Consider the following 18,378-nt stretch of genomic DNA (forward strand, 5'->3'; position numbering starts at 1 on the left):
AGCATTACCATGGTCATGCGATCAAAAGTCGGATGCGTGGCAACTGACTCATCTTTATGATGGTTGCAATGTCCTGGGGTCATGAGATCACCTTTTGTGACCTTCTGACAAACAAAGTCAATGAGGAAGCCGGATTCACTTCACAATCTTGCTACTAACTTAACAATGGCAGTGATTCACTTAACAGCTGTGCCAAGAAAGGTCCTAAAATGAGACAATGCTCATTGAACAAATGTCTCAGTAAAAGAAATTTTGGACTCAATTGTGGCCATGTCGAGGACTACCTGTATGTTAAGATATACAGGTACACAAAATAAAATATATAAAAATAAAATACACCCCATCTTTCTCTTACTGAAGTTTTCAAGCTCCTTAGATTAGTACCATACATAATAAAGGGACGTGGTGGCCCAATGGCTAAGATGCTGAGCTTGTCGATCAGAAAGGTCGGCAGTTCGGCGGTTCAAATCCCTAGCGTCGCATAACAGTGAGCTCCCGCTCCTTGTCCCAGCTTCTGCCAATCTAGCAGTTTGAAAGCACGTAAAAAATGCAAGTAGAAAAATAGGAACTACTTTTGGTGGGAGGGGAACAGCATTCCGTGCGCCTTCAGCATTTAGCCATGCCGACCACGTGGCCATGAAGATGCCTTTGGACAGTGCTGGCTCTTCGGTTTTGAAAGGGAGATGAACACCGCCCCCTAGAGTTGGGAACAACTAACACATAAGTGCGAGGGGAACTTTTATCTGTATACATAATAAAGAACATTAAAATGCCCTTTATATTCTGTTTTCTAGAGCCACTGAAAACAAGCTTTGTTCCAAAAAATGCTGGCATTTCGGATGACTCTCTAACGAAAAGGTTTCCCACTGTTAGGGTGTGGGGTATTCCTGCTATGATTAGCCACATGAGATTTGCTATTTCAACCTCCCATTGTTCATATTTGTGTTTGTTGCAAGTCACTTCCTCTGGCAGAATCAATAAAGCTGAAGGTTTTTCAGGCAAAGGTGGTTTGTAATGTCAGTCGAGCGTCAACATTATTATCAGCCATGCCCAGAATGTCAACTTGAAGTTTGCTACGTAACTATTACAAAGTTCCTTTAATCTCCCACAGTGTGCCGAGCAGCCAATGGAATTATTGGGCAACCAATGGAATTATTAGAGAAACCGGCTACATGTTCAGGGCATAAGGAGATAAATCAGCTAACCTTGGTTTAGCAATAGCACTTATATACCGCTTCATAGTGCTTTGCAGCCCTCCCTAAGCAGTTTACAGAGTCAGCTTCTTGCCCCCAACAATCTGGGTCCTCATTTTACCCACCTCGGAAGGATGGAAGGCTGAGTCAACCCTGAGCCTGGTGAGATTTGATCTGCCAGACTGCTGGCAGCCTGTGATCAGCAGAAGTAGCCTGCAGTACTGCACCCTAACCACTGTGCCACTGGGGCTTATTTACCAGTTTAGTGAAACTGAAAACATCACTTAATATATCATGAAAAGCGAGCTTTTGTGGGATTGTGAGTTCTGCACAACATTCCTCCAATACCTTTGGCTGGGGTCAAGCAATCAACAGAAACAAAAGTGTTCATAGGGTCAAGATGGTTGCTTAAGTTGCGGCCGCCATCTTGACTGAGTTCCAGGATCAACTACCATGTTTCCCTGAAAATAAGACAGGGTTTGACCCCCGAAACAAGTGCTTGGCCTTATTTTCAGGGAGGTCTTATTATTTTTGAGGTGCAGGAGGTGGCGAGCATGGTCACCTCATAGCAGCGGCTGTGTTGCAATATTTTTGGGGAGGGCTTATTATTTTTGAGGTGCAGAAGGCCCCTTAACCTTGGCCCGCAATCCATGGATCAGCTGATCCAGCCACAAAGTTTTGTCTCTGTTTCTGGCACACTCTTGCCAGCCCTAGCATCACTGGGACTGTTCTTCACACGTACGACAGTTGCAACATCCCCATGGTCACATGATCAAAATTCAGATGCTTGGCAACTGACTCATATTTACCACTGTTGCCATGTCCCAGGGTCATGTGATCACCTTTTTTAACCATGCTGGTTGAGGGATTCTGGGAGTTGAAGTCCACACATCTTAAAAGTTGCTGAGGTTGAGAAGCACTGCTTTTACAACTATGAAGAGGAAGCAAAAGGAAGGAGGTGGCAAAGTCCATCTTTGATTGAATTCCATCAATCAAATCACCCCAATCTGGATTTGTAACCCTCTTTCTACCAAGAACTGCAATCTATTAGGAATTAATCTGTTGAGAGAGGTAGGCAGATGGTTCCAGGACTCGGGAGGAGTGGGCCAGTGGTGGGTTCCGGTTCCCATTGCAACCAGTATGGTGCAACAGGGGCCGGCGTCCACCACATAAACACGCGCATGCGTACTTACTGTCTGAGATGTCTCTGCAACACTCCAGCTGCTCGGCGGAGCATCGCACAGGCGCCATACACTCCGTGCCCGTGCGTGGAAGCCCCGGAGAACTCAAATACTGGTAAGAAGCATGGGCGGGTGGGCCCTCCAGAGCACCGTACTGGAACGGTACCTGGTGTGCTCCCGGCAGGCATTGGTACGCCTGTACCAGGGCGTACCGGTCGTAACCACCACTGGAGTGGGAACACCTTTTCTCTCCTTGATGCCTTCTTTTCTTTTCTTTTTTTGTCATGCCCTTGAAGGCAGTTGCAGGCAACACTCTGTAATGCCAAAGATCTAAAACCATCTCTTGCAGAAAGGATGATGGGTTAAGGCTCCTGGAAGATTGTTCCTGTATGGGATAGGGGCCAAAGGGCCAAGAAAGGGCCAGAGTACTTGGGCTGGGTTCCACCTTCTGCCATAGCCAGCCCTTCCTGGACTTTGGGCGAGTTGGTAAAATTCAACATTTTCCCCTACCAGTTCTGTGGGCGTGGCTTGGTGGTGGGGGTCATGTGACTGGGTGGGCATGGCAAACTTTAAAAAAGATTTTTTAAAAATGCTTTTAAAAAATTCCGACGAATGTGTGGCAAAGTTGGTTGTTGCATAGCTGATCTTTGGAACTTTTTAGAAAAAAATAGTATTTTTTAACTGCCAGTTCTCCTGAGCAAATAGTTAAAAATGCTTTAAAAAGTAAAAAAAAATATGTTCCAATGATCGCGTGGCACAGCTGATTGTTAGAACTTTTAAAAAACTTTTTAAAGCATTTTTAAACTACCAGTTCAGGTAAACTGGTAGCATTTTTACAGCCTGCTCAGGCAAATTGGCCCAAACTGGTAGCATTTCACTCCTGCTTTGGATCACTTGCTCCCTTTCAGCACAACCTACCCTGCAGGGTTTTTGTTATTGGGGAAAAGGGCCATTGAGAAGGCTAGTAAGTTGATTTCAGCTGCAGGTGGAAAGGGAAGACATAAGCTTAACATTAGTTAGAATGGAATACAGGTAGTCCTCAATTTACAACCATTCATTTAGTAACATTAGCATTGAAAAAGTGGCTTGTGATTGGTTTTCATGCTTAGGCCATTGCAGCATCCCTATGTTCACATCAAAATTCGGACCCATGTCAACTGGCATGTACATATGACGGTTGCACTGTCCCATCCTGGGAGCATGTGATCACCATTTGTAACCTTCCTAGCAAGGGGCGATATTCACTTATCTTCCCTACTGGTTCACAAATGTGAGTATGCGTGCATGCGCCACCTCCATGCATACGCTAAGCCCGTGATGGCAAACCTATGGCACATGTGCCAGAGGTGCCACGCAGAGCCCTCTCTGTGGACATGTGCCCCATCGCCAGCTGCTCTTCTGCTTTCTGGTGCATTCACTACTAGTCTTTGCGGGCGCCAGAGTGCCAAAAAACGGCCTTTAAAATTCCCCCCAAAACAGGCAAAAAACAGGCTTGTGTTTGCCGACCAGCTGATCTTTGGATTTCCAATGCTCCGGCGTGTGTGAAGACCAGCTGGCCAGTGCTCTGGCGCACACACATATACATCGTAGTTGCACGCACATTCTGGTTTGGGCACTCGGTGCTGAAAAGGTTCGCATCACTGCGCTAAGCCTTCAGTGCATGCGCTTTTGGCCAAAAAAGGCCTAAATGGGGTGCCATAGAGTCGGGGCAGGTGGGCGGGGACCACCCACAATTTCTGCTACCGGTTCGGGCAAACTGATCCAAACTGATAGAATACCAGTTCCTAGCCAGCTTCCGACGAGCAAAGCCAGTGGGTGAAGCCAGATTTGCTTAATGACTGAATGATTGACTTAACAACTACAGGGATTCACTTAACAATTGTGGCAAGAAAGGTGGTAAAATGGGGCAAAACTCACTTGCTTGTCTTGCTTAGCGATGGAAATTTGGGACTCGGTTGTGTTTGTAAATCAAGAACTAAATATAATCAATATTTCCTGTCCTTGGGCAAGCACAGGGCTCAGCTTCTTTTTTCTTCCAACATCTTAAAAACTGGTTCCTTTGTACCAGTCCTGCCTTCCACACCTGGTTTGGCTAGCCAGAATCTCACCTTGGCACCTGAGCTGCAAGTTGAGGAAGCACAGATGCTCACATGGTTAGGATGCTGGTCTGACAATTGGCAGGGCCGTGTTTGAGACCCAGTTGCTGCCATGTGATGGAGTGAGCTCCCGTCACTTGCTCCAGCTCCTGCTGACCCAGCAGTTCAAAAGTAGGCAACCATGAGTAGATAAATAGGTACCACTTTGATGGGCAGTTTCATGGGGACATGAGAAGATCCCCTAACTGGGTGTCCCCTGGGCAATGGTGAGGTCACGGGCTAATCCTCTCAACCTGAAAGTGCTTTGGTGCTCCTAACATAACTGTAATAGTAATGGTAATAGTAGCAGCTACAAGTTTTGAGGAAGGGATTTGGAAAGTTAGACTTGTTAAACTCCTCTGCAGACCAGAAATCCAAGGAGCGCTTTGCAGCTCCAAACACTGGAAGGTTGGTCCAGGATGAACCTGAACCAGAGCTTGGATTAACCAAAAAATTTGTTTTTCCTTCCCCAGATCGTAGTCTTCAACTTAGTGCATGGGAGAGCAGCATTGTGGACCGGCTGATGACCCCAACTCTTGCCTTCTTGGCCCGCAGCAGAAGTGCTGTGACACTAGCCGGCAATGGCAAGGAGCAGTGTAAGCAAAATGATCTAAAGGGGCTAAAATGTTACGTAGGGGAGGGCGGGATGCGTTCATTGGTTTGTTTTAGCTTGTGTCCCGTGAACTCAGATGTTACACTTATGAACCAGGGTTTGTGGCTTAGCATGTCATCTTTGGTTGATTGAATAAGCCAAGAGTTCCCTAAAATTTCTGGCTTTGCAAACTGGTGGGGAGGGGGAGGGCATAGTTTTCACCAGGGGCTGGCAAGCACATGCGCACACAGCTCCATTTCCATGAGTGGCATGTATGAGTGCCTGAGGCTCACACAAATGGAGCGGGCATGGACATGCTCGCTCACTGCTCGCATGAACGTCTTGTATTGCTAAACAACCAGTGGTGGGATTCAAATTTTTTACTACCGGTTCTGTGGGCATGGCTTCGTGGGTGTGGAGGGGAAGGATACTGCAAAATTTCCATTCCTTCCCCACCCCACCAACCTGCTTTCCAGCTCCGTTCTCCTGTGCAGGGCAACAAAAGAAGCCCAGCCGATCAGCTGGGACTCAGGAGGCAGAAAATAGAGGGGGCGGGGCCAGCCAGAGGTGGTATTTGCTGGTTCTCCAAACTACTCAAAAGTTCCACTACCGGTTCTGCAGAACCGGTCAGAAACGGCTGAATACCACTTCTGTAAACAACCCTAGAGAAGATTCAAACTTTCTGCTTTCATTCACCGCCAACAGTCCCCGTGTGCCCCCGCTCAGCTTCTGCCAGCCCTGTAAGCCCCTGCAAAAACCAGCGTGTACACCGTTGTGCGGAGCGACGGCGGCCAGCAACCAGCAGCCCTGATGTAACGCCCCGGAATAAGCCTCACTCCTCTCCTGTAAGTTGCTATGATTTTTTTTTAACCATCCCAATTCTTTAGATCGGTGTTTCCCAAATCTGGCAACCTTTAAGAATTCGATGCCCAGAAAGTTGCCAAGTTTGAGAAATGCTGCTTTAGACCCACATCTTTTATTATTCCCACCAAAGTTTTCTCTCGCCTGTTAGAAGCAAGAGACTGGAAGGTTTAGGGTCTTGAGTGCTGCAATAGCTCAGCTTTCCCCAACCTGCTGTCCTCTACTTACTCCAGATGTGCGGGGGCTAAATCTCATTTTCAACCTGCCTATTGGGAAGAGAAGAAGTGTAATGACCTCAAGGGGGGGGCAGCATTTTGAGGAAATTGCAGGAGTTTCATCCAATGGGAAACAAAAATTGCCTTCTCAGGGGTTGTTTTCCAGAATTTGCTTAATTCCTGGGGCTTTCTCATAGTCTTCTTCCTAAATTAAACCCGAGTCCTGCCGTGTTAGGTAGAAAGGATTGCCTGAATTCCAGAACTGAAGTAGAGGGTGGAAGAGAGACACTGATTAGCCAAATGCTACATACATCAGAGGGACACGGTGGCTCAGTGGCTAAGACGTTGAGCTTGTTGATCAGAAAGGTCGGCAGTTTGGTGGTTCGAATCCCTAGCACCGCGTAAAGGAGTGAGCTTCCGATACTTGTCCCAGCTTCTGCCAACCTAGCAGTTCAAAAGCACATAAAAATGCAAGTAGAAAAATAGGAACCACTTTGGTGGGAAGGTAGCAGCGTTCCGTGCGCCTTCGGGGTTTAGTCATGCCAGCCACATGACCATGAAGACGTCTTCGGACAGCGCTGGCTCTTCAGCTTTGAAACAGAGATGAGCACTGCTCCCTAGAGTCAGGAATGACTAGCGAGGGGAATCTTTACCTTTACATACATCAGAGCTTTATAGGTTCAGACATGATGCTGTTGTTGACTGGAGAGATGGATGAAAACCAACATAGCTTTCAGTTGCTAAGCAACCGGTTGTACAGACAGGTACAGAAAGGTTGATCCAACCAGTACACTGGCAGTTCTGGGACTTCCATACATCTTAAAGGAGTGGAGAATTCTGGGAGTTGAAGTCCATACATTGCCAAGATTGAGAAGCACTGTGTCAACAACCCCCCGCTTTGAAGATGCTGTTACTGTGAACTGATTTGGCCCAGTGTTCTGGAGAACTGCTTCTCTGCCATCAAAGTGGCTTCTACTTTATGATTCTTTCTTCTCCTGTTCTCAGCATCAGAAAAAGAAAGAAAAGAAAGACAAGGATCGGGAAAACGCCCAAGAAAAGAGTGCCTTAGCCCTCCGCAAACGCTACTCTACGCCTTCTGGCCAGGCACGTCAGCTGCATGTACCCGAAGGCAGGTAAGAAAAGTCACAAGGATCTTGACAAGATGCAGAATTAATTTAGCACTGGCCAAAAAGACTTGGGGAAGCCAACTTTGCAATCATGTCTGATTGCGGGAGACGTATATCAAAGGTCATTTTGAAGAGGACAGAATATTTAGATAAGATTGGAGTTAATGGCTTTCCTTGCATCTACTTATATATTTATATTAGTTTTATACTTTTAATGTAGTCAAATGACTAAACCAATAAAGATTCTATTCCATTCAATTCAATATTTTCTATTCTATTCCATTCCATTCCATATTTTCTATTCGATTTGATTCATTCTTCCCTAATTTCATTCCATTCTATCCTATTCTATTTTCTATTCCATTCCACTCTGTGTATCAAAATTCAAGATGGTGGCCATGATTTTATGGATGAAGCTGCCTGCCAAGAATGCCTCTGTTTGCAATAATGCTCTTTTTTCCTAACCTCATAACTCTCCCTATTAGGATGATAATTCAATTTTGTCCAATCTATCACAAGATCCGTCAAAATTAGAGTTACAGTAAGGGTATCATTCCAATAATTCTGAGTTTTGGGACATAATCCAGAAAAAAATGCTTTGTTGCATCCAGGGCTATGAAAGCAGCCTCAGTCTGGAGCCCTTTAAAACAGCTGCATCTCTTCCTAGGATCGCAGGACAGTATTAGATTCACATGCCTCCGTGCTCTGAAGCACCTTTTGCAAATGAAGCTGGGAGCTTTGCGCAGCTGAAATGTGTAATTCAACACTTTCAGCTGGTTGGGAAGGGCTGACATGGACAATTGCAAATTTTAACAGGACTTCAGGGTTGTTGGCCTTTTTGTGTGTTGTTCCTGCTGGGATGATGTTAGATCCTGGGCATGAGTTCTCCCTGGAAATGATAACATTGGAGAGTAACTTTGTCTGCTTCTGCTCCAGGAAGGGTCTCCAGAATAGGATTTGCCCATCAGCGGCCAGCAGAGCTGGCAGCAGATTCGGACAGTGAGGAGGTTGGGGAGGAACACAAGCCAGTCCTGGAGTCTGGGGAAGGCTCTGATGAGGGCTCTGTGTTGGAGGCAGAGAGGGGAAAGGGCCATCCCACAGTTCTCAGCTGCCTTCGGAGTCAGACATCAGTGAGGCAGACGAACAGCTGGAGCCTGTTCCCAGTGTGCACATGTGCAGAGTTGTCAGAAAAAGGGAACAGCTAAGGAACAAGGGTTGACTTGAGAGTAAGGCCACAGGTGGACAATGAATGGCTCTGGAGAAAATAAAAGAGTGAAAGGGGAGTGGAGTTTGCAGGAGACAGGAGTTCGCTTAATTGATTTGTGACTCTCCGAGACTCCTTGCCAAGTTTTGCAGATACCAGCCTGGCAGCTCTCCAAGCCAGAGAAGGTCTGTGATTGTCAATCCTCCCTTGAAAGACTTTGCTGGATGTGAATGAGAGGAATTCACAGTAACTTAATAAAAAGGGGTTTTTGTCGGGGCAAGGAGTTTGCTTCATGGTTTGGGGACTGGCTGTTTCTCCCACCTTGTCTCTAATGCCATCTCCTCTATGCTTCCCTTTGGCAGCCCTAGCCCAAAGCCCAAGCCAGCATTGCCAGCTGTGGCCAAACAGCGCCCAGCCTCGCCAAGCCCGGGACCCAGCACTTCACATCGGTCAAGCCTGGCTCGCAGTGCTCAGTCTTCACCCAAGAGGCGAGTTCGCAGGGAGCCCGAGGGCCAACCAAAGGCCCGCGAACGCAAGAATGAACCGAAGGAACGTGGGGCAGCTTCTCCAGCCCCAGAGGAGAGCTTGAAGACAACAGGGAACAGTGAAACACCAGCAGGTGGGACATAATTGGTTTTACTTAATCCTGAATTAGGGGAAGCGGTGGCTTAGTGGCTAAGACGCTGAGCTTGTCCATCAGAAAGGTTGACAGTTCAGCAGTTCGAATCCCTAGCAGCGCATAACAGAGTGAGCTCCCGTTACTTGTCCCAGCTTTTGCCAACCTACCAGTTCGAAAGCAAGTAAAAAATGCAAGTAGAAAAATAGGAATCACCTTTGGTGGGAAGGTAACAGCGTTCCGTGCGCCTTTGGCATTGAGTCATGCCGGCCACATGACCACAGACACATCTTCGGACAGTGCTGGCTCTTTGGCTTAGAAAAGGAGATGAGCACCGTCCCCTAGAGCCGGAAATGACTAGCATGCATGTGCAGGGGAAGAGACTCTAACAGCCGATAGATTTTCCATAAAAGAGGACAGAGAAACTGGCAGGATCTGAAGATACTGTTATTATACCATGTGATAATCAAGTTTCAATAGTCCTCAGAGGGTCTGTTTCCCGACCTGGCCTCTCTCATAGGGACATCGTTATAATGTCCACTCTGCAAGGTAAGCTGAGATGGGCTGCATCCAGACAGCCTCCTAAACCATCTCAGGTGAAGCTCGGATGCCTTTGTCTAGCTTGGACAGAATCTATGGAGCTTCTCAGTCATCCAGGTCATGGTTGTCGCAAAGGTGCTTTTTCAAGAGCCAACTGGACTTTCTGGTTTTTCTTTTGCAGACGTTTCGCTTCTCATCCAGAGCTGAAGAGGCTTCTTAGATGAGAAGCAAAACGGCTTCAAAGAAAAACCAGAAAGTCCATTTGGCTCTTGAAAATGCACCTTTGAAGAAGTTAGGAGAAAGGTGGGGAAGGAAAAAAATGATTAGAAGTGGAGGTTTTGTGAATGCCTAAGAGAAAATGGATAAAAGAGGAAGAAGGGGAGAAAGAGTTGTATTAGTAGATTAAAGGGAAATACGATTGGTATTGTTATGCAACTAATTAAGAAATAAAGTAATTATAGTATATTGTTAATTGTAGAAAAAAATGAAAAGAAATGCTCCCTATGTTAAAACGTAACTAGAGGATATATATATTGCTTAAAGTAAAATAGACTAATATAGAAATATGAAATGATAATTTTGGTGTAATTTTTGAAGGGGCAATTGAAGATATTGTTTATGTATTAAGAAAAAAACAAGTACAAAAAATGGAAAAAAATAATTTGGCTGAAAGTGGAAACCAAGCTGTGATGTAAAATGGATTGTGTAAATGAGAGGATGTAAAAGGAAAGAGCTGGTCAATGCTTTGTTCCTATAATATGTATAAAGTTGTATTAAAAAAAACTTTGAAGAAAAAGAAGAGAAAATGCACCTTTGGGACTAGCTTGGATAATGCTAACCATGGTTAATTGGGGGGGGCTCCTCCTGTTAGGTAAAGCATGTCACCATGGTTAGTTTAGCAATAACTCAGCCTCAACTTAAGAGCTTTGTGACTATCCAAAACCACTGAAAAAGTAGTCTCTGGGCTACCTTAACCATCCCAGAGCCTCATCACAATCAAGCCAACCTACATCTTCCGTTACGAATGTGATGCCTGGGTGGAGATACTGGTGAGCGGGTGGGGTGGCTCCTCTTGGGAGAAGTGGCCTTAACCCTGTGTTTGGCTTCCCATAGAGATCACTGCCCCCTCTGGGGCTGCCAGCCCGATGCCTCCACCTCCTCCCTCAACGCCAGCCAAGCCGATGGCTGGCACCACGGACCGAGAAGAAGCTGCTAGGTTGCTATCTGAGAAACGGCGGCAAGCCCGGGAACAGCGGGAGCGGGAGGAACAGGAACGGCGGGAGCAAGAGGAGCGGGAGCGGTGAGTTTTCCAGTGGAGCTAAAGCAAGGTTTCTAACCCTCGTGGAGGAGGATGCTATTATTTGTGTTCACAGAGTTGTGTTCTGACCTAGGCTTCCCAAAATCCCGAAGCAGACTCCTTGTCCCAACAAAACCCCTTTTTTATTAAGCTAATTTGAATTCCTCTCATTCATACCCAGTAAAGCCCCGGCAAACAGTCTTTCAAGGGTGTATTTACAACCACAGACCTTATCAGGCTTGGAGAGCTGCCAGGCCGATGTCTTCCAAACGCCATGCTATACAAGGAAGTACTTGGCAAGGAGTCTCTGAGAGTCAGGAATAGATCTTCACCCTAGTGAATTGAACTAATTATCTCCTGCAAACTCCACTCCCTTTTTGCTCTTTATTCCCGATGGGAGGGGCCATTCACCATCCATCTGTGCCTCTATTCCTGAGTCGGCCCTTGTTCCTTAGCTGTTCCCTTCTCCTGGCAACTCTGTGCATGCGCACATTGGGAACAGGTTCCAGCTATTCTTCTGCACCACTGATCTCTGACCCCAAAGCCAGCTGACAACTGTCGGACGGCCCTGGCCCCATCTCTGCCTCCAATGCAGAGCCCTCATCAGAGCTTTCCCAGATTCCAGGACTGGGCATATTCCTCCCCAACCTCCTCACTGTCTGAGTCTGTCACTAGCTCCACTGGCTGCTGGTGGGCCACAACAAGTTGAGCACGATGAGCCTTCAAAAAATGTTCCATGTCACCATCTCATCTCATTCTAGGTCGAGTGTCTCATCCCTTAGGGAAGAGATGAGATACTCAACTGAGAGTGGGTGAAACGAGATGGTGACATGGAACATGTGCACAGTTTTATTGTTATCTTTTCATGACCTGAGTTAACCTTCTGGAATGCAAGCGTATTGTTCCTGGGGCATGCTAAAATGCCCTTAGCGGGTGCTTTTTCTCCTTTTCGTGGTTTATGCTTCAAACTTGACTCTTGGCCTCTGGCAGGCGCCAAGCAGAAGAGCGGGCTCAGCAGGAAGCTAGAGACCGCCTGCAGCAGCAGGTTGAGCTGGCTAGGCAGGAGGAGGAGCTGGCCCGCCAGGAGGAGCAGGAGGCCCAGGAACGGGCTCGGGCAGAGCAGGAGGAACAAGAACGGCTTCAGAAGCAGGTATGTTACAACTGTTCTGACCTAGGCTTCCCCAAAAACCACAAGGCAGAGTCCTGGTCCCGACAAAACCCCTTTATTAAACAAATGATAATTCCTCTCATTCCCATTCAGCAAAGGCCTGGCAAACAGTCTTTCAAAGGTGAATTTATGACCACAGACCTTATCTAGCTTGGAAAGCTGCCATGTACATATTTTCCAAATGAGATGCTGTGCTAGGAAAGACTTGGCACAGAGTCTCTGAGATTCATGGACAGATCTTCACACTCCTGAAATGAATCTAACTACTGAATGAACAGATTATTTCCTGCAAAAGCCCCCTCCCCTTTCGCTCCTCTTTTATTTCCTATGGGAGGGGCTATTCACTGTCCATCTGTGACTTTACTCCCAAGTCTACCCTGATTTCTGACTTGTTCTTTTCTTCTGGCAGCTGCCAGCTCTGCTGGCAGGCCACAACAGCGATTGGTCCTAACATAACTTTCAGTCACTAAAGGAGGCAGTCGCTAAATGTGGACCGCCTGTCCGGCTAAGAAGGGTTGATATTTTGCTGATGCAGAAAGAACTACCTTCCCCTTTGCAGAGATGGATCTCTGAATTTTTCCAATGGTGGGGCAAGACGAGCTGCCTTTTTGTCCTCTCCTTGTGGGGGGAGGGTCTGACTCAGAAAGTCCCGGTTATTCCTCCCACGTCTTCTCTTCGGAAACAGTCCCACTTCCTCTTCTGGACCTTCTGCAGCAGCTGGAAACAGAGAGGAGAAGCCTTCTCTTGTATGGAAAGTGGCCACCAAAGGTGGTTTTCAGCAGGTTCTGACCAATTCTGGAGAACCGGTAGCAGAAATTGTGAATAGTTGAGTAAATACCACCTCTGATTGACCCCCGCCCCATCTATCTATCTATCTATCTATCTATCTATCTATCTATCTATCTATCTATCTATCTATCTATCTATCTATCTATCTATCTAACCATCCATTTCTCTCTCTATCCACCCACCCACCCACCCATATCTGTCCGTCTGTTTGTCCATCCCTCCCTCCCTCTCTCTCCCTCCCTCCCCCCCTCTCTCCCCACCCAACCATCCATATCTATCTATCTATCTATCTATCTATCTATCTATCTATCTATCTATCTATCTATCTATCTAACCATCCATTTCTCTCTCTATCCACCCACCCACCCACCCATATCTGTCCGTCTGTTTGTCCATCCCTCCCTCTCTCTCTCTCTCCCTCCCTCCCCCCTCTCTCCCCACCCAACCAGCCATATCTATCTATCTATCTATCTATCTATCTATCTATCTATCTATCTATCTATCTATCTAACCATCCATTTCTCTCTCTATCCACCCACCCACCCACCCATATCTGTCCGTCTGTTTGTCCATCCCTCCCTCTCTCTCTCTCTCCCTCCCTCCCCCCTCTCTCCCCACCCAACCAGCCATATCTATCTATCTATCTATCTATCTATCTATCTATCTATCTATCTATCTATCTATCTATCTATCTATCTATCTATCTATTTTAATTTGTCAACAAGTACAAGGAAACAAGTAGGAAAAACACATGAAAAAATGGCACAAATAAATGGATATAAATAAGCAAAACATAGCCATAAACACATAAAGAGTACATATAAATGGGAACAGTGAGACAGGGACGGTAGGCATGCTGGTGCGCTTATGCACACCCCCCTTAGGGACCTCTAGAAACACATAAGGTCCACGGTAGACAGCTTAAGGTAAAAAGTATGGGGGTTAGAGGAACTAACAATAGGATCAGGTAGGGTGTTCCACACATTTACTACTCTATTGCTGAAATAGTTTTTCCTGCAATAAAGATTAGAACGGATTACATTTAGTGTGTATCTATTGCTAGCCCTTGTGTTATTGCAGTTGAAGTAAAAGTAGTCATTAACAGGTAGGACATTATGGCAGATGATCTTGTGCACTAAGCTCAGGTTGGAATGTACCTACCTATGTACCTATAGAATGTATCTATTCTCTGTCCCCCGAGTCCCAGCTGATTGGGAGGGAATGGGGAATTTGCAGTATCCTTCCCCTGCCACGCCCGCCAAGCCAAGCCCACAGAACTGGTAGTACAAAAATTGAATGCCATCACTTGTGCTCACCTCTCCTTCCTTGCAGAAGGAGGAAGCCGAGGCTCGGGCCCGGGAAGAGGCTGAACGCCAACGAGTGGAACGAGAAAAACATTTCCAGAAAGAAGAACAAGAACGGCTGGAGAGGAAGAAGGTAAGAGGGTTGCCTGAGAATCCCAAGGTTGGTTGCACCTGGAGTGCTGCACCAATTAATCATGCAAGATGTGGACATCTCTAGAATAGTTTGATCCTGTATAGGAGAAAGGTCACTTGGCGGGTTTGCTTCCAAAGCAAGCAGGCCAGCTTGTCTTAGCCACTGCGTTGGAGAGCAACCATCCCAGTCAGGAGGAGGGGTCAAATGGGGAATAGTCTGGAGGCATTAGGTAAACCCAAGACACAAGGTCTGACCAGGGGTGGGATTCAAAAATTTTAGCAACTGGTTTTTCTGCCCGCACAGAACGCTGTTACCTTCCCACCAAAGGTGGTTCCTATTTTTCTACTTGCATTTTTACATGCTTTTGAACTGCTAGGTTGGCAGAAACTGGGACAAGTAACAGGAACTCACTCCGTTATGTGGCACTAGGGATTCAAACTGCCGATCTTTTTTTTTTTAATATTTTTTTTTATTTTCAGACAAACACAAACACACAACACATATAACATAAAAGCCTCTTCAATTACACACAGTGTGTCGATTGGTTACAAAGTCTTTCTGTGTCCTTTCCGTGGTCCTCACTTGAATTTTATCAAAATTCACACATTGACAATCAAGATATCTTTGTATACATTGTTATTATGCTTCCTCCTATTCTAAGTCATTCAATCATTTTAGCATTGATAACATTCTCTAATAGTTTCCAATTGCATGTTTTTTCCCATCATCAATCTAATATACATTATACAAATTGTTATAATTATTAAACATCCATGAAGCCCAGCTATTATTACATCCTTTCAACATAAGGCATATTAAATTTGAAGTAAATTTATATTATAACATTTTATTACATTATCTTGAAATCATCCAGTGATATTACATCTTTATAATCTATTCTATATATAATTGTTTATCTTTTATAAAAAGGCTTTTCAACATCATCTCCATGATCCTCACTTACAGTTTGTATAAGATTTCATATAATCAATCTAGTATATATAAATGCTTTATCATTATTAATCATTTATTTGAATATAGCTGTCATTACATTGTACATTACACTCAAAATTTAACTATATTTAACTAAATTTATTGTAACATCATTCTATTATTTTAGCATTGATAGCATTCTCTAATCATTTTAAATTCCATGTCGATCTTTCTGATTGAGAAGCTCAGCGTCTTAGCCGCAAACATCCAAATAATGCCCAAAATAATTTCACTGTTTTATAAATCAATCTTCCCTTCCTGCTGTGACTGATGAGACAGCAAATGTTTGCAGTTGAGCAGGGATATTTTGTGACCACCTTGTCATCTTTTTTCTCCTTGCAGCGCCTGGAAGAGATCATGAAACGGACACGAAAAGCCGAAGGAGTTGATGCCAAGGTGATTGATTTTCCTGATCTCTGTTCTGACCTAGGCTTCCTAAAATCCCAAAGCAGACTCCTTGTCCCAAAAAAAACCCCTCCCTTTTATTAAGCTACTGCGAATTCCTCTCATTCACATCCAGCAAAGTCCCGGCAAACAGTCTTTCAAGGGTGAAATTACAACCACAGACCTTATCAGGCTTGGAGAGCTGCCAGGCTGATATCCTCCAAACGCCATGCTGTGTACAAGGAAATACTTGGCAAGGAGTCTCTGAGAGGCACAAACAAATCTTAACACAAATTAAATGAACTAATAGTCTCCTGCATCAGAGCAAACTCCACTCCCCTTTTGCTATGGGAGGGGCCATTCACCAGCCACTTATGCCTTTACATCTGGGTCGGCCTCTCCTGGCAGCTCTGCCATGTGCACATCGGGAACAGGCTCCAGCTGTTCTTCAGCCCCACTGGTCTCCGACTCCGAAGGCAGCTGATAACTGTCAGACGACCTTGGCCCCATCTTTGCCTCTGATGCAGGGCCCTCATCAGAGCCTTCCCCAGAGTCCAGGACTGGCCCATGTTCCTCCCCAACCTCCTCACTGTCTGAGTCGGCCACTAGCTCCGCTGGCTGATGGTGGGCCACAACAGTCTCTTCCAGCAGATGAGAGGACTATGAGCTGCAGTTGCTGGCCTTAAATAGGGTGATGCCTCCAGAAGAGATAGCAAATAGCAACCCTTCATCTGAATGAACGGGAGCCCAATTCAGCCTGCCACAACTCACAAATGTTTATGTGGAGCTGCCCCACAGAGGTTTTGGATCCGCCACTTGGCAGTCTCTCTTCTGCTGTGCCCCTCTTATGATAGGGCAGCCTTGGGTTTCCGGGGCCTTTGCAGATACTCAGAAACAATGGACAGTCTTCCTTCCAATCTGGATCAGTCATCGGGACGAGAGGATTAGTCTTCTGAGATTTACCGTATTTTACCATAAAACGCTCCAGACTATAAGATGCATCTAGCTTTTGAGGAGGAAAAGAAGGGGGGGGAAATCTGCCTTTGCCTCCCAGCATCCATCTGGTATTCTTCTGGCCTGTTTGCCACTGCCCATTCGCTGCAGCCTGTTCACCGCACCCATTCACCACGGCCTGTTTGCCACCGCCCATTCAGTGCAGCTCATTCACCGCCACCCATTCAGTGCAGCTCATTCACCGCCACCCATTCAGTGCAGCCCATTCACCGCCGCTGCGGCCTGTTCTAGAACAGCTGATTGGCACTGAACCAACCCCACCCCTGCTGCAATATTCACAGACACATTTCCACCACTTTTTGGGCAGTGAAAAGGTGCGTCTTATAGTCCGAAGCAAACATTCCAGGAGAGAGAAGTACCCCGAGGATGGGCTCCAGTACGAGTCCAAAACCAAGAGCCAAGGTGGCGCAGTGGTTAAATGCAGCACTGCAGGCTACTTCAGCTGACTGCAGTTCAGCAGTTCGAATCTCACCGGCTCAGGGTTGACTCAGCCTTCCATCCTTCCGAGGTGGGTAAAATGAGGACCCGGATTATTGGGGCCAATATGCTGACTCTGTAAACTGCTTAGAGAGGGCTGAAAGCCCTATGAAGCGGTATATAAGTCTAACTGCTATTGCTATTGCTAAAAGCTCAGAAAACAGAACCTCTGGCCATGATGACTGACTGCAACTGGATCTTGCAATATTATCCTGGGACATGTGTATTGGCTTCATTTGTGAGTCTTCCTTCCTTCCACAAGAAGATAGCAAGCATGGATGCTTCTTCTCCTAATATACTGGTTGAAGACATGGTTCCTGTTAGGAATGTAGTCTAACAGTTGGGTTAACAATATATAAGCCATGATAGTAGTACTGTATCTTTAAGTACTGCTGTAAAATGTGATTGGTTGCTGTTACCTCAAGCGGCCATAAGATGGAGCCAGAATGACTGTTAGCTCTCTGTTTGTTAGATGCCAATTGATGGATACTGCTTATAGATGTGAGTGAATTACTGTGAGTTTTGCTACTGTTAGCGACTCGTGTGCTGAACTGATTATATGATACTGGACTGTGTTTGACGGATCACCCCTTAACTGAGAACGTTGCCGACTGACTGTTTTAACAGTGTATGAATTCGACTCTGCATACCTCTATTTCCACGGAAGTAAAACACTATCTGTTTTTACAATTCAGTGTCTCCGTATCCTGGTTTATGTGTTTTCTTCCACACCACTCTCACTACGCTTCTCTGCACACACTCGTTCTCCTAACGGGGAGCTTACCTAACAGTTCCTTCTCGCTTAATATATCTCCCGCTTCTTCTTTTTTTTCCAGAAGAAAGAGGACAAGAAGATGGTGAATGGCAAGGAAGAGAAACAAGAGGATGGAATGGGTCCAGGTGAGAATCCTATTCAGCATCCTTATACTTCTTATGAAATCTGATTACAGGTTGTCCTCACCTTAGAACATTCCTTTAGCAACCGTCTGAAGTTGCAACAACATTGGAAAAATGTGGTTACAATCGGTCCTCCCACTTATGACCATCACAGGATCACATGTTCAAAATTAGGGTCTTGGCAACCAACACATATTTACAATGATTGCAGCATGACCCGGGGTCATGAGGTCACCATTTGTGACCTTTCTCAGTTGG

General features: G+C 45.8%; 1 protein-coding gene across 4 annotated transcripts in view; it reads left to right on the top strand.

Annotated features, from left to right (window-relative positions):
• The window catches only part of MAP7D1 (MAP7 domain containing 1), a 96,535-nt gene that overhangs the window by 66,906 nt on the left and 11,251 nt on the right, over nt 1-18,378 (top strand). For 3 of the 4 annotated variants that reach the window (XM_087728212.1, XM_087728210.1, XM_087728213.1), the window contains 9 exons: nt 4,983-5,105; nt 5,807-5,946; nt 7,183-7,310; nt 8,871-9,127; nt 10,778-10,964; nt 11,952-12,111; nt 14,251-14,355; nt 15,691-15,744; nt 18,060-18,123. In XM_087728212.1, the coding sequence (XP_087584338.1) occupies nt 4,983-5,105; nt 5,807-5,946; nt 7,183-7,310; nt 8,871-9,127; nt 10,778-10,964; nt 11,952-12,111; nt 14,251-14,355; nt 15,691-15,744; nt 18,060-18,123 (1,218 nt within the window). The remainder of the gene's footprint in view (nt 1-4,982; nt 5,106-5,806; nt 5,947-7,182; nt 7,311-8,870; nt 9,128-10,777; nt 10,965-11,951; nt 12,112-14,250; nt 14,356-15,690; nt 15,745-18,059; nt 18,124-18,378) is intronic. The other variant, XM_087728211.1, reaches the window with a different exon arrangement.

This window comes from Thamnophis sirtalis, unplaced genomic scaffold (genome assembly GCF_051295495.1).
Source record: "Thamnophis sirtalis isolate CommonGarterSnake01/CBP01778 unplaced genomic scaffold, rThaSir2_p1.2 scaffold_13, whole genome shotgun sequence".
NCBI lineage: Eukaryota > Metazoa > Chordata > Lepidosauria > Squamata > Natricidae > Thamnophis > Thamnophis sirtalis.